The 25,328-nt window shown below is 40.8% G+C and overlaps 1 protein-coding gene across 1 annotated transcript in view; it reads right to left on the minus strand.

Moving 5' to 3' along the window:
* The window catches only part of TENM1 (teneurin transmembrane protein 1), a 777,891-nt gene that overhangs the window by 87,291 nt on the left and 665,272 nt on the right, over nucleotides 1-25,328 (minus strand). The window contains exons 22-23 of the mRNA XM_049644834.1: nucleotides 23,516-23,765; nucleotides 10,118-10,350 (exon numbers count right to left, since the gene is read on the minus strand). Coding sequence (XP_049500791.1) covers nucleotides 10,118-10,350; nucleotides 23,516-23,765 — 483 coding nt within the window. The remainder of the gene's footprint in view (nucleotides 1-10,117; nucleotides 10,351-23,515; nucleotides 23,766-25,328) is intronic.

Genomic DNA, 25,328 nt, shown 5'->3' on the forward strand with positions numbered 1-25,328 from the left:
ACCGATTGAGCCTCCAGGCACCCCTATACTTCTTTTTCTTAAAAAATAATAAATGTAATTAAAATATCTTTTACTACTGGCCTGCCAGGATGCCTTCAAAGATTTCATTTAGGTTTCTTCCTTGACTTACGTTATTAACCCATCTGCAGGTCTCCAGTATCGTGCTCAGATCAGAGTACCCCACTGTCAACCATCAGTACTATGACACCCCTGCTGGAGAGCTGTCATCTATGAAAGCAAAGACACTTGAGTCCTCAGAGATTGGCCATAGGATAGGACCAGTGTGTGTGTGTGTGTGTGTGTGTGTGTGTGTGCACGTACATACATGTGTATGTATTTTAAAATAACATGTTTTGTCTCTTGTTGAACTATAAAAATAATACATGATCAGAAAACTAAGAAGAAAATAAAATCACTCAACATTCCTTATGCAGCAATTATTACTGCTAACATTTAGATAAACTTCCTTTTGCAGTTTTTCTCTGTATGTACACAGTACCCCTGTACCCTTACAGAAGTAGCAGCACACAGTTTATACAATTTGCATTCTGAACTTTCCACTGAATACTACTTTGTGAGTATTTTCTTTATACCTGCCAGGGTGTGCCAAGGTTTGAGGGCTGTGGGAGTGGTCTGTCCCAGGTGCCGACAGTAAGGGGAGTGAATTTTCAGTAGAAACGGTAAAAACAGTAATGAAACTGATGAATAGCAGGTCTGTGTGTTTACTGTCACCATCCATAGGAAATTCTAAACAATGTCACGGATGAAATAAATATCCCTCCTGTTGTCCCATCCCCTTTTAGTATACCACTGTGGACTGCCTAGTTCTGATTAGAGGGTGGGAAGAGAACAGGGTGCATTTCTATGCAGGGGAGACAGGTTGAGGGTTGAAGCAAGGGCTCAGAGTTAGCCAGGGGAATCACTGAACCAGGGAATACAGAGGAGACATTTCAAACATGTCCCACTTTATCAGTGTGCTGCTTAGGTTCATCTGGCTTGGATAACTAGAGAATCTGCTTGACTTAAACAACAACAAAAAAACAAACCTAGCAGCAGTCTTTCTTATGTGCATATAACTTAAGTCATTAGTGCCTTCAAAACACTGGTCTAAATGCCCTGTGTGGTGCCATCTATGATATTTGGGCTGAAGTGGCCAAAAAAAATGCAATCAACTCATCAATTATAAAAGAAAAATGGGCTTCCTGGCTCCATTTCCAGCTGTGTTTTAGCTCTTGATGATGTTAAAATCGTGGGTTTCCAAAGACATCTGGGTTTGCTGCATGTTGTTGGGAGTTTCACACTCTATACGTGCATCCAGTATTGCTGGAGGACCAATGAAACTAAAAACGTCTTCTGATGACTCCTCTGTTGTGGAGTGAATGTTCTGGATTCCCTGGGAAGCCAACACATTGTAGATTTCAGATTCCTTCGAGAATCAGCAAAGCATGCTAGGCTCAGCAGGAAAGGACTTCCTCTTTTCTTTGATTTGATAGCTCCGTGCATTAGGTAAACTTGAAATTATTGAGCCATCTTGTATTGATGGTAGAGCAATATGGGGCCATGATCAAAGGTTTAGCTCTAATACAGTTTCATGTTTTAGAATCTCAAAAACAAACATTTTGCACTGAAAGAAATTTCCTAATTAACTTCTGAAGAATTTGTACATTAAAACATCTTACCCTGCTGGAGAAGACTGATAAAGCAAACGTACTACCTTCTGCTGAAGAGAAACTGTATTTAGAAGGAACTTGCAATTCTCATAAAACTTTTAATAGGAAGAAGTGAATCAAATTCCTTAATTACCATTTTATGGTTGGTAAAAGGGCAAATTACATGCCATCCATTTCTAAACTTCTAAATGTCTCTGGTGCTTTTAATTAAAGCTGCCATCTAGAAACTACTAAAGCAATTTTATGCAATTAGTTATTTATAGGTTACCATAATACACCACTCAAAATATGATTTAAGTGATTTGCAGTCTGTTAGTGTGTGATCTCTGCCATTTTTGTTTGGTGGGAGGGGGTTCCTCTTTTTATCAGCTGAGGTGATTCTTAAGTGGACAGAAAAGAAAGATGTGGCACTGAGGGGCTGCGACAAGGAAGCAAAGTTATCTGGGCTAGTGATCTAAATAAAAAGAGGAAGAACCATAATTCCGTGCTATTTGGCTTGATATGTAGGGGTCTAGGTTTCATTTCAGACAATACCGAAGAGGAGAAGTCTATCATTGTTATTTCACCATCCCCCCCCCCTCCTTTGCCACCATTCTGCTGGATACCTAGCATCACATTTCCCCATGCCGCCTAGACCAGCTCCCTCCTTGGTTTGTCCCCCTTAGGTGATCTCACGTATTCAAACACATCCATCCTGTGCTCTATGCCCTTGAGGCCCCCATAAAGTGTTGTAATGAGGAATTAAGGTTTTGCTCTCCCAGGCAATACCCTGCACTAAGCATGGAAGTTCATATCTGAAGAAAACCCTTATGGAGTGAGTTTAATGGTGAAACGGTAGGCTCCTAAGGGAATTGCTTTGGTGAGGAGGGCCTCCGTGGGCTTCTCAAAATACAACACGTATAAGGAAGCAGCACTAGAATTACCGCATCTCAAGGTTGCGACAGATTAGTCAAATCACATACAATACCTGAATCCCACCCTACCTTGATTCTTGCTTCTTAGACATGATCAAGTCTCAGGCTGTCCTAGAAGGACATGGCAGCTGTCTCCTTCCAAAGTAACTTATTCCATGTTTGGGTGACTACTATAAGACATATTATTATTAGCAACAAAATAGCAAGCCTGATCATAACGGCAGGTGACATTTAATATGTACACACTACATTCTGGGCAGTGCACTTTATGATGCACTTCACATGTATTATTGAACACTGTTGTGTAGGCACTAGTATTCTCACTTCACTGATGAGGAATCCACAGCTCAGGGAATTTAGGTGACTTACTCAAGGTCACACACTTAATGAGCGGTGAATCTGGGATATGCATCTAGTTGTGTTGGACTCCAGAACTTGGGAACTCATTTCTCACAGTATTTGGCCTCTAAAATATTATTTCTGTGTTTGCTAGAATATTATGCATGCATGAAAATTAAAATAAATGCAGAAGAAAAAGTCATTTAATAATGCATTCGTAGCTTTATAAAACTTAAATGAACTTAATACAGGTTTCTCCGTATTAACCATTGATGTTTCCTGGACCCATTAGCCAAGGCTAAGCATTATGTGCCTTCCTTTTGTCTGACTTCTCCACACCAACAGCTGACGGCTTTAAGATTCTGACAGAATAGGCAGAAAGGTTCTCAAGTTCCAGCTGCTGACGTAATATAAGGTCGAATCTTTTGACCAACATAAGCGGATGCATTAGAACAACTACTAGGAACACATTAAGCTCTCATTCTGGTTGCATATAGGCACTAAGTCCTCTGGTATAGCTACCGTAAACTCAGAGATCAAAAACATAGTTTAGGAAAGAAATCTCCAGAAGTGGACATAGCATGAAATCACTGAGCAGTAAGGAACAAATATTTTGCCCGAATTTTAAGGCTTTGTCAAACACATTTTTCTTAAGGCACCTCTGATTCTCAGACAAAGATGTGGGAAGAAAGTCCTCATGGAAAATGCCTTGAAGCTGAGCTGGGAATTCGGCCATGGGTGAGAGAATGCTGATCTTACCCGGAAAGGCTTCTTAACTAATTGTCCCTTCCAGATCTCTCCCATGTACCTTAAAGGCCTATCCTGACTTCTTCATTTTTAGTGGAATAGATCCAATTCTCAGAGGACACTGAGGCTATCAGAATGGAGTACCATCAACTTTCTAGCTCCTTCTACCTACAAACTTATCTTCGTCACCACACCCACCATTATTTTAGAATGGTCTCTCTAATCTCCCCTCCCTTTCAAGGCCTTCTCCCTCTCAGCTTCTCCAGACCTGGTTTCATCATTTATTCTCTACCCTTCTGTATCTTTCCATTTGCCTATAACCATTGCCATATCTCATAAAGATAAAGCCTCCTCTGAGTGCCCTGTCTTCTCACTACTTATCACTGTATCTCTCGCATCTGAATTTCTCGGAAGAGTGATCTTCACTAGAGGCATTTCCTTTCTCTCCTCTTGTTGGTTCATTAAATTACTGTGATTTGACTTCCATCCCTACTGCTACTCAAACCACTTATAGCAGGGTCACCAAGGAACCCCTCATTGCCTAATCCAATGGCTACAAATGTGTAACATTTCACACCTTCTTAAAACAAAGGATTCCTTTGGCTTCCTGGATACCAAGCTCTCTTTGTTCACTTATTCTGAAGGTTTCTTCTGTCTCCTTCATTAGATTCCCCTCCATTCTGTGTCCTATAGATATCAGTACGCTCTAGGATTTCTTTGCCCCAGCCTTACTCTGGTGCATGTACAACCCTGTCCCCAAAACAATGTATCAAAAATGCGTGCACTGGATGATTACGTCACTCTCTCACTTCAAATCCTTTGCCCACAGGATAAAATCAAAACTTCCTATTCATGCTCCCGCTCTTCCTATTACCCGTGGATATTTTTACTTCGACAATACTGATTTATTTGTAGTTTCTTACATATACCATTCATTTTGCTCATGTTGTGGCTTGCCTGCCTGGAATTTTGGTGAGGGCTGGCCTTAGTGTCAATCCAGATGTTTATGCCACCATGATGGATCATGTACTAAAGGAATTTAGGAAAAATATTACTGCTCTCCATTGCATAGGAGAACCAAAGGAACATTCTTGTACCTGTTCATTCACTATATTCTGTCCCTCATAGACCCTGGTGACATCAGCAAGATGCTACCACTTAGAGTTTTAGCATTTTTCCCATTAGCCCCGAATTTAGAATATCATGTAGATGCTGGGGGAATCAGTAGAGCTTCAGGATGTACCTGCGATATGTCTGTGTAGGGACAAAATCAGATAATTTTATCTAGACTTTCTCATGCCCAGATTTCTTAATTGTTAATAAAGTTAAAGTGACTCCTGTATGATTAGTGTCATGAATACCCTGAAAGCACTTCTGGAAGCTGCTAAGATTTAAGGATCATTTCCCTCCTAGGGAATGTTCAGGAGCTGTTTGCACTCATCTGGATATTGCCGAAACCCCGCTGGGTTCTGAGGTCAGTTTGCTTAAAGATGCACATGGAAACAGAGATAGAATCCATGGTGAGGTCCAAGAGAACCAAATTAAGTCATCGATTAATGTCATCATGTCCAGCCACTCCTTCACCCTCTGTATCTACTTAAGAAAATAATTGTATTCAGCTTGTCACAAATTTTATTTTATATTTCCACCTAGTACCATTTCACATTCTGCTTAAGTACTTGGTCATCTATTACATGACTCATTAGTTTGAGTTCTCTGTAGAATTAAAGAAAGTTGCAGTAAAAATAATAAATGGAACCTAAGTTTCAACTACATCATCCAAGCATGTTTTATTTTATTTTATTTTTTTTTAAATTTTTTTTTCAACGTTTTTTATTTATTTTTGGGACAGAGAGAGACAGAGCATGAACGGGGGAGGGGCAGAGAGAGAGGGAGACACAGAATCGGAAACAGGCTCCAGGCTCCGAGCCGTCAGCCCAGAGCCTGACGCGGGGCTCGAACTCACGGACCGCGAGATCGTGACCTGGCTGAAGTCGGACGCTTAACCGACTGCGCCACCCAGGCGCCCCCAAGCATGTTTTAAAAGCATCTTTCAAAGTCAATTCAAACTTATATACAATGCCAGGGATTAGCATGCCATCAGCCTCTTTGCTAAACTTTTTCCCTTGCCCCATTACATTGAAGTATTGATGAGCAAAATGGCAAATGTTTCTCTTTGTTGGGATTCAACTCAAAGTGCATAAAACTGGATCAGATAAAGACTTATTCCCAGGAGAAGTACCCAGGGGCTATCTTATATGAAATTCTATTCAGGGAGACTTTCATTTTTCCTTTAAGTAAAATTTGTAGTTACCAGGTGCAATCAAGAAATTTAATAAAGTTAAGGTTTCCTGCCTCCATCCCTAAAGAACAAGTTGGTGAGGTTCTTAACTGCAGAATCTTCCAAAGAGATGTAACAAGGTTTCCTGAAGATTTACTTGAATAATTACTTTTATAGGGTATGTAAATGCTGTGTGGTGCACTGTGAGTGCAACACTAGGCCAGAAAAAAACCCCAGAGAAATAGTTTTAATAGGAAAAGGAAACTAGGCTGAAAGTCATTTATCTTGCAAATAAAAACATTTTATTCCTTTTGACTATGTATGTGTCATCAGGTTAAGAAGCATCTTCCAATATTTCCTACCCTCCCAGGGAAGCCAAAAGAGATCATGAATTTTAGCTGGAAGACAGGCAGTGAGATATAGTGGAGGCATCACAGGCTTCTTTTTTCTGTCATGGTTTTGAATTCCAGTGTTATCTGTAAACTGTGAACTCGGGCAAATTTCTTAACCTATCCGAGTCTCTGTTTCTTATCTATAACACTGGGGGTAATGTGATTTACCCTGTACATCATTGTGAAGACTAGAGATTGTAAAATATATGGCACAGTCTAAGTTATAGTTATGGCTATTTCAATGCATTAGAGATGGGAGGGAGATCATCCCACACCCTCAAGCTTACAGTTGAGGCATCTCAGCACCCAGTGTTTAAATGACTAGTCCAGTGTAACAGAACTAGTCAACGGCATCATCAGGTCTATTTTAATGTTCAGGGAAATGAAACCACAGCGAGGCCCAGTGACTTACACAGGGTCATCCAGAGAAACACTGGCATTACATGCATTGAACAAGAAAGTGTAGCTTCCCTAACCTGGCATTCGTCACAGTTTGCTGCCATTTCTCGGAAAAAAAAAAAAAATTCCCATGGCTTATGACCTTTTACCTTTTGCTGACTGGTTTTTAATCCCATTTCATAATTTATTCCGACGTTAGGACGAATGATCTCAAAAGCAAATTTCATTTCATCCTATTTTTAGAATAGATTCAGAAAATAAATGAGCTGTCTTGCAGATTAACATTTATTTGACTTACCTTGCATAATTAAGGACATGTTGGAGAGCCTGCCTATAATTGCAATATGTTGCTTGTTAAAGTCTTAGAGCAAGCTCTCTTTCCTAACCTAGAAATTGTACTCCCTAGATGTACATTTCCATTTTCTACTGATCTACAGCTTTTCTTTATTAGCTTCTAGGTAGAGAGAAAAATCAAACTTCTCCTTAAAGAAATCCATTAAACATTTGCTGTCTTCTATGGGGGAAGGAAGAAGGAGCTGGGGTGCATGGTAGTTATAAAGAAAAAAACAAACAAATTGGTCTTTCTTGAGAGATAAAGAACCTGCAGGATAACCTCAAAGACATCATTAGCAATTAGCAATACTCTCCCCTCAATTTGCACACTGTGCTTTAATGACTTCTTGCATGATTTTTCCTTCTTCTACAGAAGTCTATGAAATTGCCCTGCAGCATTCCATATAATGAGAATCTCACTTCTGATTCACTGCCAATGGTGAGTGCTGTCTATATTCAGCAAGGAGATAGGTGCCCCAGCCAGGCATCTAAGTGTCCCGACCAGCAATTTCAAGAGCAACTGATGTCTGGACACAGGTTCTGCCATCTGAGTGATTTTGAAGATCTCTAACAGGGTCTTCAGATACTGTTAACACGGCTGAAGAAGACATGGTGGATACTTAGTGTGAGCCACACAGTCCCCTCCTTTCAATATCCTCATTCACTCACTGGATCAGAGCAGAGGTTGTCAACATCAGCTTCAGCATGTTAGGTGAAAGCTGTCTCGGATGGATTAGACATTTAGCTCTCTGAAGCCTGAGCCAGATGTTCTTAGGGCCACTGCCCGCTTTGGGATGGATAAAGTGTACTGGATTATTATAAAGGCCACTCTTGGATAGAAAGACGAGTAAATCAAGCCAAAGAAAAATGTACTACTAGCTACAAGAAGAAGAAAAACTTAGTTTAATATTATCTTTAATAGATATATAAATTTTGGTACTCTCATTACTGATGCTTTAAGAGTTCATGTAAATCTTGTTCATCAGGACTCTATTATTGCTGCTTTCCAAGCAAAGAAAAAAAAAAACCCTGCAGTGAACCAATTATTTGTTCTATTTGAAAAAGCTAAGATATTCATCCTTTATGTGGCAGGTTGAATGTGGTAGGTGAGATGAGTGGTTTTTATTCAAGCAGCAACTCAGGAGGATGTCAATTTCAGGCACAATACAAGCTTGATTCCTCCCTGTTTCTTATGCAGAAATCCTTATAATATCTGCATGAGTTTTAAATCTGTGTAAAAGGTGGGACCCAGCCTGATATATTTCCTTGAAAGATGAGCTGATTATATGTTGCACCTGAGTTATGCATTCACTCATCAAGTATTTATTGTGGACCTACTATGTGTAAGGAATGAGAGCTGGCACAAGAGAAGAAAGAAATATTTTAAAAACACTTTACCATGATATTTGGGTGGGGGCTTATATTCCCTTTGAGAAAAAGAGGCCATATTTTTAAAGCACAACTGAAATTCCTTTTGGGAATATTTGGTATAGATAAGAGCTACCTAACTGATCAATTACACGACGAGCACATATGTCGATCCCACACTGTAGAAGACATTGCTGAGGAAGTGGGGAAGATGCAAAAAAAAAAAAAATTAGATGTAGTTTCTCAGCTCTAGTAGTTTACCTCGGTAGTAAAAACTTCCTATTCAAGAAAGAACTAGAAAGTAAAAGAAGGCAAAATATAATCAAGTGGTAATTGGGTAGTGTAGACACTGTTAGAAAAATTCAGATTTAATGGACTAGGGTTAGCCAGAGAGGCTTTATGAAAGACATCGGACTTGAATATGGCCTTGAAAAAAAGGGAAGGCTTTAAACTCTGATTATAGTTGGAATTTAATCCCCATATGGCAAATGTCAAATGGCTAAAGAGTAACCTCTTAAAATTTGAAATAATAAGCGACCATCTAACAAATGAAACACATTGACCTCACTATATTTTTTGGCATGGAAAGATGTTCATAATATATTAAGTGTGTGAAAAGAAGATTATAGAACAGCATTCTATACAATGAATCCATTACTACAAAATAAAATATGCATTTTCTATGATATGCCTAGAAAAAAGTCTAGAAGGATATATGCACGCGCGCACACATACACACACACACACACACACACCATTGTGGAGAAGGAACAGAGAATAATGATTAAATAATTAAGGAGATTGGGTGGATGATATAGGGTAACAGATTTAAAGGTGACTATCCTTCAGCTTAGTGGCCTAAGATGGAAATATGATCCAAGTGTATAAAATCATGATGCTGATTGAGAGAACGCAGATTTATTCACAAGTCTCAGGCAACAGAATTGAGGATTGGCTTTGGAAGACTGAGAAGTAAATTTAGGACAAATAAAAGTAAGGCCGAACTCCCACAGAAGGCAAAAAAAACAAAACAAAAACAACAACAACAACAACAACAACAAAAAACAAAACGAAAGAAAGAAAGAAAGAAAGAAAGAAAGAAAAAAGAAAAGAGAAAAGAGAAATGAAAAAAAGTGGAATTTGCTACCCTAGGGAGGACATAAAGTGAAAGTACAAATAGCTTTAAGAATGATTTAGATAAAGTAATGGAAGAAAGGTTCGTTAATTCTTAGTTAAGAAAGAGCCAGGAATGTCCAGACTCTGTGAAATACTCAACGTATTTCACAGGGGTAGAAAGAAGGTGAGCACAGACCTGATCCCAACCAGGACAGGCCAGGAGTTAACCCTTCAGTTTTTGGACTGCTGGGAATTTCCAGGAAGTAGTCTCTGGGGAGAGGGTGGGGCGTACAGGAGGCACTCAGAGGGCTCTGGGAAATAATTATTTATCAACCGGAAAAGAAGCATTTCAACATTTTAATAACACTAATGACAATACGAACGCTTATTAGCTAAAAATTAGTCCTGACCATGCCTGTCTTCTGGGATGGACTTCAGAGACCATGTGTGTCAGAGGCAATATTGAGATAGATGGACTATAGTATGTCAACAGTCTTAGGATTTTGTGAGATCAAATGAAATTGTTAGATGAACAAACGATTTTTTTTTTTTTTTTACCTCGAGGGCTGTTCAGTGAAGCTTCCGATGCTCTCCCGCCATCTCCACAGTGACTCTGGTCAAAGGGAAGGCACTGATCACCTGTCCCTGCCACCACTTCAAAATTCTTGGAAAGATCTTTTGTTTCCACAAGAGATTTTAACTTGTAGACTTTTCGAGTGTTGGTGTCCGATAGATAAAGTGATTCAGACACAGGGTCCATAGCCAGGTAGTATTTATGGGCAGGACTTGTGCTAAGGAAGAGAAAAGTAAAGTTATTCAAAGTAGTTTGTTCACTATACATCCCCTGGGGTCTGCCTTTTGTCACAGATGGAAAATTCTCTTAGGAGATGGCAAAAAAAAGACCCGAAACGGATCTTTCTCATGTACTGAGGGGATGGATGCTACTTTGTTTTTCTAGTAATGGGTCTGAGTATTTAACACCTCAGTGTGTACTGCCAACCTGCGATGAAGCTGGTATTTCAATACCATCTATATGGGGGGCAGAGAAAGAAGCAGAAGAGAGAAAATCCCAGGAAATAATTTTTGTCATCAATGTCTTTCATACCCGGTTCTCCAATTACCTACTAGATGACTGCCCGGATGGCTCACAGTCACCTCAAACTCAACAAATCCCAAACAGAAGTTCTTGTCTTCCTGCCTTCCCCATCCTTCAGAATCTTACTTCTTCTCCAGGGTTCCTGCCTCACTGGGGGCCCCGCCGGCCTCCAGGCTCCTGTTGTAAACTGAAAGGCAGGTACAAAGATGGAGGAGTCTGGTGTGGGGAGGGCTGTGCTAGAGATAACATTCCCAAACTTTTCCATTCCGAGCTTCCATTTTTTAGCTGACCACCACACTTTTCTAATCCCTTTTGTCTTATTTCAGGGCATAACAGAACTGATTACATATGACCTTTTTTTTTCAGTTATAATCACAATCAGCCATACCTTTTAAAGGTGACACTAAAATTACCTTGATCAGATTTTGGTATTCCTGAAACTCTTCAATTACATATTCGCATGGAATCTCTTGTGACATTTTTATCTGCATACATGGCTGAGCTCATTAATTAATTTTGATTCTTCCTAATCCCATTTTTTTTATGGCTGTAGCAACATCGGTTTGGGGGATATTTTCCTTGATCCTAACGTTTGTTGGGCCCCATCTTTAAGAACGTTAAAAGCTTTTTAACATTCCTTGGTGTGGTATGCAAGCCTTTCTTCACTTAGTAAATCCTCACGTGCCTTTTAAGGCTTTACTCAGGCATCATTTCCTGAAGAAAGCCTTCCCTAAATCTCCAGTCTGGGTTATCTGCATCGCACTTACCTCTGTTCTGGAGATTACATATCGTATCAATTTTTGTATCTGTATCCCCCAACAAACCATGTGAGCTTGGAGGAAAGCAACCTGTCTTATCTCTGATGTGCTCACAGCCCAGAACTCTGCCCCACACCCAGCTGTCTAAGCCAGGTGCCATTCTTTACTCCTCCTGTCATTCTCCACATCCAGTAAAACATCCTGCGTTTAAAAATTCTACCTCCTAAACTCTTCTCCAATCCGCCCGCTTCTCTTTATCTCCATGGTCATTACTCTAAGCCTCTCGTATCTTCTCTGAACTCTTTGCTCAGTACCATTTCTGTATGATGTGGTCGTTCATTAATTAAGAAGTATTTACTAAGTACACTAATGTGCCTTGGAACTGTGCTATCGTCTGGAGACCTACTTGTGTGCATGATATAGTCCCTTTCATTGTGAAATTCATGGTCCAAGGGGGGAGTCAGATCGGTAAACCGGGAATGACTGTCAAGTGCGGCAACAGAAGTAAAGGCGGAAAGACGTGAGCAGAGAAAAGGTACGTGTGACCTAGCAGCACCTATCACATTCTATTAGCATTATTTTTATAGATAAACTGAAGTCCATACTTGATTCAGATTTCCTTAGTTTTTATCTAATGCCTTTTTGTGTGTTCCAGTATTCCATCTAGGATACCCAATCATATAGAGTCATCATGTCTCCTTAGGCTCCTCTGGGCTGTGACAGTTTCTCAGACTTTCCTTGTTTCTGATAACCTTAGCAGTTTTAAGGAGTATTGGCCAGGTATGTTGTAGGATGTCCTCTACTGGAACGTGTCTAATGTTTTTCTCCTGGTTAGACAGGGGTTATGGGTTTGGGGGACGAAGACCACAGGGGTAAAGTGCCATTCGCATGACTTGTGACCGTTGATGTTGACCTTGATCACCTGGCTGAGGTAGTGTAAAATTATTCTTTCTCTTCCACTTTCCATAGTGTGCTCTTTGGAAGGAAGTCACTCTGTGAAGGCAACACTTGAGGGGTAGGGAGTTACACTCCACCTCCTTGAAGGTGAAATGTCTACATAAATGATTTGAAATTCTTCTGCACGAGAGCTTGATCTCTTCTCCTCTATTATGGATTCAACCGTTAATTTATATCAGTAGGGACACATGGATATTTGTTTTATACCGTGCATGAAAACTCCATGCTACTTTATTTTGTTGCTCAAATTGTTACGGCATTGGCCATTGTGAACTCTTCCTGTTGTCTCATGAGACCCTTTGACATATGTCCGTCAGTGTGGAGGAGTGTTTGTTTCTTGTGCTGTTTTAGCCTTTCTTTACGTTTTGGCACTACAAGATGCTCCAGGCTCATCTTTTATAGTCCCTTCCCCAGCACTGGAATCAATCATTTTGCTAAAGACCCTGGGTTCCTCCTATCGGAGAATGGTACTGGAAACCAAGATGTGAGTGCTGGGTGTAAGCACTATTTTTTTCACATCTCTTTTTCCAACTACACTGTAAGCTCTTTACGGGCGGGAACCATATTCATCCCTCTGTCTTCCGTGCCAACGGAGTGTCTGACGGGATTGATGTTCAGTTACTGCTGAACTAAAGTGTAGGACATGAAACTAACTAAAACATGCAAGTGTTCAGGTCTTGGCCACTTAGCCCAGCAAAACGGCAGGGAAAGGGCCATCAGAGTAATTAAGTTGCCCTTAAGGACTGGTACATTCCTGATTGTATTCGTAATTATACTTGCCCTCTAAGCATATTTATGTACGTTAATGATGGTAAAGGCTAGCAAATACTGATTTGAGACCCAGTTTATAGTTTTAATTGGAAAAAAATCAGATCCATTAGGAATACTTGATTTTTTTCTACTTACCTTCACTTCATCAAATAAGAGAATTCAGTAGATTCCAGGGACATCTTCCACCCTGGAACCACCATGACAGCTGCTGTAAATAAACTGTAAAGGGCCCCAACAGACTCCAGAATTGGTTTGGCAGTCATATCAGACAAGGCATCTCTGTAGCAAAGACTGCTTAGATAGGGGTTTGAGTAAAAGTTTTTACATATTTAGTTGAATGTTTGCCTTCAGAATAAAATTTCTCCAGTGCCCTTAGATCTTCCTAGGATAAAAAGGGGGTCGTAACCCTTCCTGAAACAGCCTTCAATATTTTGGTAGCCAGTTTGTGGAAGTTTCAACTGAGCCAGATTAATCATGTTTTGTTTAGGAAAAGTCCATAGGCTATTTTTCCAAGAGAAATGTTATTCGCATAAAAGCACTTTGGAATGCATTACATTCATTTATTATTGAATATCCCCAATGTGCCTGTGAGGGAAGTTAAAATTATCATTCTCCTCCAATCTCAGCTGGGGAAACCCAGACCCATAGAGGGCTTGCTCAGGGTCACTAACAAGCCTATGCTCTGACCAAGACTAGATTAGATCACATGTGACTGTGTGTACAAAGCGCCTTCAGAATACTTTAGTTCTGAAGGTGGTAAAAAAAAAAAAAATATCTGTGCTCCTGTCTTCCTCTAACTGAGCAACATATCCTGTTTTGCTCAGCTAGGCTGTTCTAAAATTTTGTGCACTGGCCTTTAGAAAATGGAATAGCCCAACACACAAAATTCAAATCTGATTAATGTTATTTTCTTGACAGGCAACAGTCAGGGAGGTCTCCTATATAGATATGTAATTTCTTGCCATTTCATGCCATTTCCCAAGTGCACTTCAGCTCTTTTTAGATTGGTTTCTTTCCACTTTCTAAAAACATGCCATACCTGAGAAAGAAAACCACTGGACTACATTCCAATTTGTTCTAATCCCTTGTGTCTACGTGCATATTGCAATTTGAGATACGTGGAGATTTCTTTTATGACTTCAGCGTTAGACTTATTGTCACCTTCTGGTTAGTGTTACATTCGAGCAATGCCCTTCAACTTGGCGAAGATCACTTCATTCATGCTAGTTAAAATCGCAGATTGTTAAATGGGCAATTAATGCTTATAATTAATACTGTGCAACGCTTTACTAGTAAGCAATTTGACAACCAACTTAATTTGCTTAAAGAATCAGTTATGCCAAAGTAGCAAGGCTATCTTGTGCACTGGCATTTAGGAAGTGGCATCTCCCAAACGAAACCCAAATTAAAAACCCTATCAGTGCCATTTTGATGACAATTGGCATTCGGAAGTGAACAAATTCAATTTTCTCCTTTGCAATTTCAGGTAATTTAGAACAGTTTTGACAAGTGTAATGCATAAACAAATTGAAGAGAAATATTCATTATGATTAATTTCAGAGCTACGTGCCATTGTCGGTAAATGGTTGGTTTAAAGTTTTTCTATTATTTCTTTTTGGTGGGAAGAAACAGAAATCATGAGGTCACATAAAAGGAGAAAAGAAAAATCTTATTCAAGAAGGTCATCATGGTCACTGTCTCTTAATACACTTGTCAACTATATTTCTGGATCTGGGAAGATTGCTGTATTACCTCTCTTTCTACCTGCAACTTGAAAACATTGAATCCGTTTGAACTTACAGACTCATTTGTGATATCACCTAAGGAAAACATAATGAGACTTAAGGCTTGCTTCCCCATGAAGTACTGAACTGCCAGTTCTCACTTATCTTGTTTTCTTTTCGATAGGGTCTGATCCTCCAGCAAATTCCCACTTAACGGAGCTCTCTTCTTTTGTAAGACTCTTACCTGAATCATAACTTCTAAATTCACTTTCACATCATTCCTTTAACCTCACTTGAAAAGTAAAATCTCCCTGTTAGCACATTATTACGAGGTGGCCTCTTAGGCAAGAAGGGGCATTAGGTAGCTGCCCACGTGATTTACTCACCTATGTCTGGTATCTCTGTTTCTAGGGTGCACAAGGTTATCCGTGAGTGGCAAGTAAAAACAAATAGAGAGTCGTCAGTATCATTCAACAAGCCAAATCTAAGCAGACACACCTATTCCTAACCCAGTTTGTGGCTATTAGAGACTCCGTAGGGATCATTTCATCAGATGTGCATGGCAAAGCCTTCCTGGCTTCTCCTCTTAAGATGGTGTCAAGGCGAAGGAAGAGCCTGTTTGGTGGGTGGGCAAAGCTCTAAGGCAGTTTTTTCTCCCTGGACCATCTTCACCAGAATCACTTGGGTTCTTGCTACATGTGCAGTTTCCTGGGCTTCTCCCCACTTGTACTGAATCAGAACCTCGTGGTGGACATGGGGCCTGGGCATTTCATTTTTAACAGACTCAGCTGGCGATTCTGATGCAGGGAAAGGTTTAAGAACCACTGGGCTAGCCTTTGAAGAAGCAGCCACTGCAAAGGGTCAGACCACTGCAGCCTCTGTTCTGAAAGCTACTTTGCCAAAATGGCAAATCAAGCCTTGTGTGCAATGGGCTTCCCAGATCTAGCCCAAAGCCACTTATATGATCTCAGAGATAAGACAGGGACATCTCTTGTGTACATTAGCACATTACTTAGCAATATTAAAAGACCTGACAAATTAAAAGCGGAAAAGTTTTCTCTTAGACCGTGGCAGAATGTCCCTGGTAGCAAGACTGCTGCATCAAAATAGCATCACTAAAACATCATGTACATCAGCTACTAGGGCCTCGTGTCTTCCAATTATCTACACTCCAGCAGGGCAAGCGGGGTAGGCAAAACAGATCTGTCAGGTCAGAAGAAGCAAAACACTTTGGGAGACCCTTACTGGTAAGCCCCTTGGCACATGGTGCTGCTTAGGGTATTTCACTCTGGGACCTGGGATGAGCCTTCTCGCACAGGGGACGCGGTCTGAGTACAGGCCTGACTTTGGGTCACATCTGCCCAGAATTAAAAGGCTATAATCATCTGTGAAACACGGTCATTTTAATTTTAAAATCCTTTTAAACCTGGACCTTCATGTCATCTTAAAAAACATGAAGGTAACACATCTTTTTATCTAAACTAGAAAATGTTCTTCTTCTTTGCAATGTCAGGAAAGTGGGGAAGATACAAAATGATTTCATCTGAAGCTATCTGCTCCTACTGATTCAACTCTTTTCAAAGAAAATCTTTCTGGGAATTTCACTAGTTGGGCCACAGGTCAGGATGCACTGACTTTTCTGTTTCCCTGGCCCACCTCAAAAGGGTAGGTATCCTGTGGGTTGACACAAAAGGTCAACAGGTAAGGATGGAGCTCTGATTAGAAACCCAGCCTCGGGCATTTGGACCTCTTTGAGTTTCTTTGTCTCCAGACACTTGCTTGTTTCTGTGGCCTCTAAGCAAGCAGGTGAGTGTGCTCGAGGCTGGCTCTAATCACTTCCTGAAGGAAGTCGAGTTGTGAAAGTACTAGAAGGACCTCATTAAAACATGGCTTCATTGGCAACAGATTCTCATGGTACAGAACCACTCGTGTGGCTACAAAGCGTTTTGCAATGGTGATGGCAAGGGGTGGGGAGGAGAGTGGTTTGACTTTCTTGCAGCTGCTTCTGATCCTGCCAATAATGTCACTGGGAACGTGGAAAGATGTCGTGTATTATGAAGAGCAGCGTCTCTCATTAACATCCCAGAAGGAGGAAGTGAAAATGATGGAATTTATTTCCAGTGTGTGACCCTGTTCTGTCTCGGCATTACTTTTAGTTAAGGATTTAGGATGGAGCTCCCACCAAAGTCAGTTCGCTGTGTAGCTAGCAACCGATGGCACGCTGAGGTGCCAGTGTGAGCTCTTCGCAAGTGCCCGGGCCCATCAGTGGGCACCGCCGCCTGGCAACTGACTGCCTTGAAGCTTGCCACGAGTTAGGAGGAGGAGAAAGGTGTAGAACTGCCATATCTTTTTGGACCAAGAAATGCTCCCGAGGGTAGGGTCTGTAACTTGATCTTGGATTTTCTCAGGACCGAGATGATTAAAAGGGCCATCTCTTCTTTTTTAATTAAAAAAAAGTTATTGAGATATAATTCACATACCATAAAATTCACCCTTCTAAAAAGTACAATTCAGCAGTTTCTAGTAAACTCAGAGAGTTGTGCCACCATTGCCGTCATCCATTCCCAGAACGTTTTCATCACCTCAGGGAGAAAGCCCGTACCCGTTAGCAGTCGATCCCTATTCCCGCCCTGCCCCAGGCCCAGGCTTTCTGTCTAATTTGCTTTCCATCTCTGTGGACTTGCCTATTCTGGGTGGTTCACAGAAATGGACCCAGATCATGTGCCTTTTTGTGTCTGGCTTCTTTCACTTAGCATAACGTTCGACCTCTTCTTTTTGTACATTAGCGAGGTGGGAGATGGAGAAAGAGAGACTATGCCAACTTGGGAGTTCCTGTCTACTGACCCGGCATCATGGGTTTGCCCGGCCTGCTTTGTGGTGGTTGTAGCACTTTCCTTGCTTTTCATGCTGTTCTCAGCTTCTTCCCTTACACTTAGCCAGAAATATTTGATGTCGAAAAGTGGACTTCCCTCCCTGCTCATGTTTCTGTGGTATCCTTCCTTTGAAGACTGAGTTCCCACTCCTGCCATTTACTGACTTCTTAGAGCTTCCAACGCCAGCAACCCTCACCTCCCTCGCACTCTGGCTCTGTCCCTTGCCCTTATCACATCTTACTTGTTGTGTGTTTTAGGGCCCCGCTTTCAGCTAGCAGCTCCTTGGAAACCAATCCGACCAATGAATCCGTGCCCAAGGGCTAATGATGATTTTCGCTTGGTCATTCTAACAGAGGTTCTTGGGTCGGGGACTCTTAGAGATGCAGTGCCTCAACTCAAAGGACCACATTTCTTAGAGAGGGAATTTGGGCACCATGGAAGGGCAGCAAAGATGTTGCTGGGTGCAGTGGAGGGGGCCTACCGCTAATACACAAGCTCACCCTGGAGAGGTAACCACCTATTTCACCTACATGGAGTGTGTGTCTCTCTATTTGTTGCTCCAGTGCTTCTGCCAAAGGGATGGGTCTTGGTCATTTGTCAGATATTTTCAGAGCTCTCAAAGCCCAGGTTCCATTTGTTCCTTCAGCAGAGTGCTCTACAAGTTCTGCTGCCCCTCTGCACGCTACCCCCCCTAAATGGGTGCTATTCCAGTTCTACTCAATCCCTAGTCAGTGACAGGAGTCAAGTTCAGGACAATGGAGGAAATACTAACCAGTCACTGTAAAATAAACAGTAAAATCTCAAGAGAAATTTTCATGTCACAGTGACACTTGTTGAGTCCAAATTATCAAGGTACCGGGAAGCATTTGTCAGGCTCTTATTTTCTTCTTTCTTTCATCTTAAGGGAAGGACAAAATAAAGATCTGGAGAATATCAGCATCTTGAACAATAACAGCATGAGGTTTTTATAAAGAATAAATCATTCCCAGTCACGCTTAACAGGTTTTCTAATAGATTTGTGAAATGAGAAGATGAGAGGGGAGCAAGGGGGATATTCATATTTGAATTCTTGCAAAACACTTGATATGGTGCCTCCTAGTTTTACTCATGTAATTATCCGTTAGTTTTAGAAAACTGAAAAGTAGCCCTGAGGCCATAACCCAAGGAAAAAGAAAAGAAGTCACAATCGGTGAGAAACAGCTGAAGGACTCGAGGATGTTTAGACTGAAGAGAAAGCTCAGAAAGCTGGGATAGCTGTCTTCACACACATGGAAGCATGTCAGGGAAGAGAGGGAAGAGCTTCCGTGCTGTCTCCAATGCTAGCATTTGCTGCTACTGACTGGATGTTTGATGAAGGTAGATTTCAGTTCGGTATAAGAAAGCATTCTCTAAAAGAGCTCTCCAAAGATGCAATGGGCTGTCTACGAGGGGTTGTTTAAGGTTCCTGTTACTGAAAGGGATCAAACAGAGTAGACACGATCAAATGTCATGCATGCATTGGGTGCCACGTTGCACCATATACTTCCATGGACTTTTCTGACACTAAGCTCACAGATCTGTGATGTCACTTTTGTGTTACCGAATGCAAGACGTGTACGTGTATGCAGTTTTAACCTGAGAAGCGAAGCCACAGAAATAACTAGACCTAAACTATTTCACATGGAAATGAATCTAACTTTAAAAAAATCTTCAGAGAATGTATTTTTGAGACTCTCTTAGATTTAATTACTTACATAATGATCTTATAATTTTCCCTTCTTTATCATCTTACCTCAATTTCCCACTGGAAGGGAACACTAAGATGTGTATGTATGGATGAAATCTGCAGGAAACAGGCAAAGGAGTATTACATACTTCAATAACAAGAAATAATATCGTTGCTCTTGCCATATTGCTAATGATAATGACACAACTGACTTTTCCTTACCCTCCCCGTTCAGCCAATGGGGGGGCCAGCTACAGAAAATAAATGATTGGCAACCAATGAAAATGAAATTATTTCTGAAGTCAGACGAAGGAAATTTGATTAGGGAGAGTTAGGATCAGCAGAGCTGAGGAAGGAAAAATCTATAGTCTCCCAATCTTTGCAACGTCAAGGGGCACCTGGAATTGTTCCAAGTGGCCCACTATGAGACAAGAGGATGGAAGAGAATGGAATCTAGAAGGGCATCCAGTAGGAGCAAGCAAAATGTCATCAAACTTTGGGCTGAGAACTGCACATCTGTAGATCTCAAAACAAGTTAAACTGTATAAGACATGTAAGAGGATGCTCAAATAATAACTTGAAGTCAATTTTACAGGTAGAGAAGCAGAGAACAGAGTGGTTCAGTTATATAATGAATAACCTTGACAGATGGTGAAGATCTAAAATGTTCTCTATCCCTTTCTGTAATAACCTATTGACAACATTGCTCTTCCATTCACAGCTTTAAATGCAACCAATAACATAAAGACTATATTAGTCTGTGTTTCCAAGGAAACAGATGACTTAACCAAGTAAAATGACTAATATGCACTGGGGGGTGGTGGTGGTAGCAGCAATTAAATTAACTGATTTTAACAACAACAAAAAAACTGGTACAAAACGAACTTTCTATCTATGTACGATAGAATTCATTGACCATTATGGTTCTTAATGTAGCAAAGGCTTATTATATCAACTTATTTCTCCCCAGGAAGTTTAAATCTGGAAGTTATAAAGCAAATATATAAATTCACCAATTATACATCAAAGATGCAATGTACACAGTATAGGCTACTGATCACGACAGGTACTTTTTTATATTTTAATTTTATTTATTTACTTATTTATTTCTAACGTTACTTTAGAGAGAGAGACAGAGTGCAAGCAGGGGAGGAGCAGAGAGAGAGGGAGACCCAGAATCTGAAGCAGGCTCCAGGCCCCTAGCTGTCAGCACAGAGCCCGATGTGGGGCTCGAACTGTGAGATCGTGACCTGAGCCAAAGTCGGATGTTTAACTGACCGAGCCACCCAGGCGCCCCTTGGCAGATACTTTTTTTTTTTTTTTAAAGGTGAATCTAATAAGAACTATATTCGTTTTTGAGTAAACATGATGGATAATGTTTGCTGACATAAACTGGTTTGATGGTTTTGACTCCAGTAAAATAAGGAGTTACCTGTCAATTAGGTCAAATGCTCATCTAAATTCAATCTGTTTATCTCTCTGACGGCCAATCACGGGAGTGTTAGAGAAGGGAAAACTACGTTTTTTTTCCCTTGAATCAAATGCAAGGGAGAACTACTTTCTCTTTGAACCTAAGCCTGGGAATCTTAACTGTGAGTCTATGAAGGGGGTAGGTTGCTGGCGGGTGGGGACATTCAGGGAGACAGGGAAAATATATGACCCCTGAAATCGCATGTACAATTTTGTGTGAATGTGTCTTTTTCTGGGGAGAAGGCCCACAGCCCTCAATAAATTCTGAAAGGGGCCTGGGAATTAAAAAAAAAAAAAAAGTAAGAAGAATTGCCGTAAAGGATGTGAGCTCAGAAGAGCTAGCTAGAGACTCAGGCTAAGTGAGAGAGCCTGGGTGTGTGAGCTCACGGTGTGTGCACGCCTATGTGTTTGAAGAGCTTTGACAATGTGAGAGAACAGTACTGTGGAGTCAGAATGAACAGAGGGATTGGACAATACTTCCCACTGCCAGAAACGAATTGTTCTTTATACTGAGAATATTGCTTTGCAGTTAGGGTCCAAGTTTTTCTATTTTATCCTTCAAATGACTTTGTGTTGAAGGTCATAAAGTACTTTGGACTAAAATGCAAATCTGTTAACTGTCAGGGATTCTTGAGCAAAGGAGAATCTCATCGATGAAAATTGCTGCACCTTAGGTACATTTGCATTGAAATCACAAAGGAAAATACTCAACTTAGCTGGGTGTTCTTAATAGTAGTATTATTAGTATTAGTATTTGTTTTTATAGCTAATCTTATGGTTTTTCCTTGGAGGAGTTACCTACATAGGGCTAGCCATGAGGCTTTATAAAGCCTAGAGGCTTTATAGGGTTAGCTATATAGATAGGTTCCATAAGACAAAGTCTCTGTCTACCTGACAGCTAATATCTGCATGTCTAGAAACATTCAGATGGTGAATGAATTGTTCAGTGCTCTGTCAATGTTTGGCATCATGTAGACAGAACATCCCTAGGATTTTGAATATAATGTTGAATGTTATATAAATCGTTTCTAAATCCAGGAATATGAACATCTTGGCCTTCCTTGTTGACTTTCCAGTAAATAGGTGCCCCAAGAGATATACTGCGGGAAATGATAAGTCACCATGAAGTGTGACATCCTAAGGTACATAAACATTTGATTAGAGCAGGGTGCTGTGAACTAGTATCTCTCTAGTCTCTCTAGATGTGCTTTATCTTTACAAAAGTCTTAACTTTACAGTCTATTTTTTATCAGTCAAGGGATTTAACAGCTTTCTTATCCATGACAATGCTTGCAATGATAATTAAGAAATGTTTTAAAAGTAGAATGAATTAATATGAAAAACGGATGGAGGCTTGGGACTGGAAGATGTCCACAGGTAGGTGTGAAGGACTAACTCAGTCTGAGAAAAAGCAGGTAGATTCCAGAGCAAGCATGAGAATCTGGAAAGTTTCAAGGAATGTCTCCATACATTCAAATTTCTATGCTTGTGTGAATATAGTGTTAAATGGAAATGACCCAAGACTTTTCATATGTTTTGACTGGCCTTGATGGTACTCTGTACATACAAGTTTCTCCATTAATGTCTCTATTCTCCCAGGTCACTATTTTTGGTCACTATCTTTCAGGTCGATGAGGGGATGGCTGAAGCAACAACTGTTTTATGGACTAGTTTATAGGATGACAACAAAATCTTCTGGAACAGAGGGAAACTTTTGGCCTAAAGTTCCAAAGGCATGTGTCAGGGATAAAGCTGTCATAACCAATTGGAGGGAAGGCTCTATCAATTTACCCAGGAGGGAGGAAACAGGTCTATCCTCACTGGAATGGGAGGGGATGCTTTCCTTTTCTAGGACTCCATAGGGCATATATTTGTATCTTGTAGCCTCAGAAAGGGAGAAATAAGCTGATTAAGCCATAGTCTAGTTGTGATCCTTGCGTAACTTCAGAACATGGAATACCAGAAGGTATGAATTCCTTTCAAAAGGTGTCAAAATACTTTGTACTCTCCAGAAAATTCCTAGAACAGAGTGAGAAAGTCTAACGATGGACGCTTTAATCTTTTTTTGCCCCAAAGGAATAGAGCTTTCAAGCATTAAAAAAAAAAAAAAAAACTGGTTCTTCCTTCCTTATCAGGGCATACAAACACAGACTTCCATTTTCTTTTTTATGAAGTGACCACTTCAAAAAATTGAACCTGGAGAACTTAGAAAATTGAGGCTTTTGGATCTGGCATTACCTCTACCTGTGGAATAGATATTTTTGATCAGTCTTCGTTTTGACCAGCAGGGGCTGAGTGGCTTACCTGAGCACTTGGAAGTACTGAGATCCATGTCGGTGATGGCAATGCCCACAGGGAAGGCCACACATACAGGGATGTCAACACTTCCTGGTTCTCCAAAGCAGTGCTCAAAAGTCCTTTAAGTAGGAGGTGTGGGCCTGTTGACCTATGTGTCCTTTGTCCCTATTCCTGCATCAGAGGTCAGGGCTACAATATGGGCTACTGCATTTTCTGCTCTTCCTTGCAATGCCTTTCTCTTCGTGTTATCGCATTCTTGCTTTTTCCTTATCCGCTAAACCAACAGAGATTAGAGGAGACTTACCTTAATTCCAAAATACTAACGGAGTTTCCTGAGGGAAATATTCGTCTTATGAAATTAAAGTCGCCAACATACACACTCCCATCAGGGCCAGAAGCTAAGGCAACAGGAGCAAAGAGCTTGTTGTTGTGAGCTGGGCCATTGCAGTTGGTGCAGGCTACGCTCCGCTGGTGTCCGTTACCCATGATGGTTGATATGACTGGGGGCTGCTGGGAAATGAACATATTTTCTCCATTCCCTTTATGTATGATTCCTAGATCCAAGAAAAAAAAAAAGAGAATAAAAAAATTACCTCACAATATTCTCAGCAACATTTTAACTTCTCTCTTGTTGTTCAAAGCACCATGACGCTTTGGCCTGGCAGAAAAAATCTTGAGAGTGAAGCACACTGCATGGCCACAACAAACAGGAGCATGACACTTTGCCTCAGCTTGTCTATCTGTGATATGGGTTAATACACCCTTTAGTACTGATCCTAAATGCCTCAATGAAACCCATGATAAATAACTTTTAATGATCTCCTGTTCATTTTGGGCTCTGTGAATCATCTGTGGCTAATTTTTCATCTCTGGATGACTATCTCCTGATGCTTGGCACACACTTGTCTGACTTCAAATTACCCTCACTATGCAACTGACTGGTTCCTGAAAAGGAAATATCAGTCAATTTTAATATTAACCTTAGCAAAACACCATCAGGAAGGTAATTGACTTCTGTGAAAAAAAATCATGCTGTTAGAATGCACTTCAAAGATATAAGAAAGGGACTTGAATTTTCCACTCTTTTGGACCATATCTCACTATCATCAGTGCAGGAAATAGAGATACTGACTTATGAAAATGCTGGAAAATACTGTGCATTCTCTTTGGGCAATCTCTTCCAATCTCACGGCTTTAACTCGTATCTCTATACGCCAAAACTTTCTCCTGTCCAGAGTTGTCACCTGCCATGCAATTTCCTGCTCGATCTCCTCACCCAGATGCCCCAGAGGCACCTCAAACTCAACAAGTATAAAATGGAACTCACTGTCTTCCTCTCCCCCTGCCAAAGCCTGCTTTTCCTCCTGAGTTCCTTACTCATGAGTGGCATCACAGTGAGCGTATTTACCCAAGTTGGAAGTGTGGCCATGACCGGGCCTCTTATTTTCCTCATTCTCTAAACCTAACTCATTACGAAACCCACGTTGAGTCCATCTCCAAAATATGCCGAACCAGTTTTGTCATTTCTATTCCTACCACTAAGGCTTTAGTTCAGTTTTTCTTAACTTCTTGGTCTCCTGGCCTCCATGCATACCTATCTCCAAACCATCACCCCCACTCCTGCCATTGAGATCATTTCAGTATGTGGCTTAGAATCTTTCAACAGCTCTGTATCCTCTACAGGATAGGGGGTACATTCTCTATTAAGGTATACAAAGTCTTCATGACTTGACCCTTGCCTACTTCTTCAGTCTCCCCTGTCACCATCCTCTCATTTGGGACCTTGAGTTCCTGTGATAGTGAACTATTTATAATTACTTTCACATACTTCCATTCCTGTCTACACTGGTACATGCTATTCCCTCTCCATCTTGAAAGCCCTCCTCCTCTTGTCTGCTTGGGGAACTCTTATCTATCCTTCAAAGCTCAGCTCAATTCTCTCCGATGCTCTGTCCAGGCAGAATTAGTTACTCCCTCTTCCTTGTGCCCATGGTTTGTTTTCCATAGCTCCGTTATTATACCCACTAACTTGTATGATACTGTTTTCATCACTTCTCTATCTTTCCCACTAGAGCCTGGGCTCCATGAAGGCAGACCCTCTGTCTGACTCTTTTCTG

This window comes from Panthera uncia, chromosome X (genome assembly GCF_023721935.1).
Source record: "Panthera uncia isolate 11264 chromosome X, Puncia_PCG_1.0, whole genome shotgun sequence".
NCBI lineage: Eukaryota > Metazoa > Chordata > Mammalia > Carnivora > Felidae > Panthera > Panthera uncia.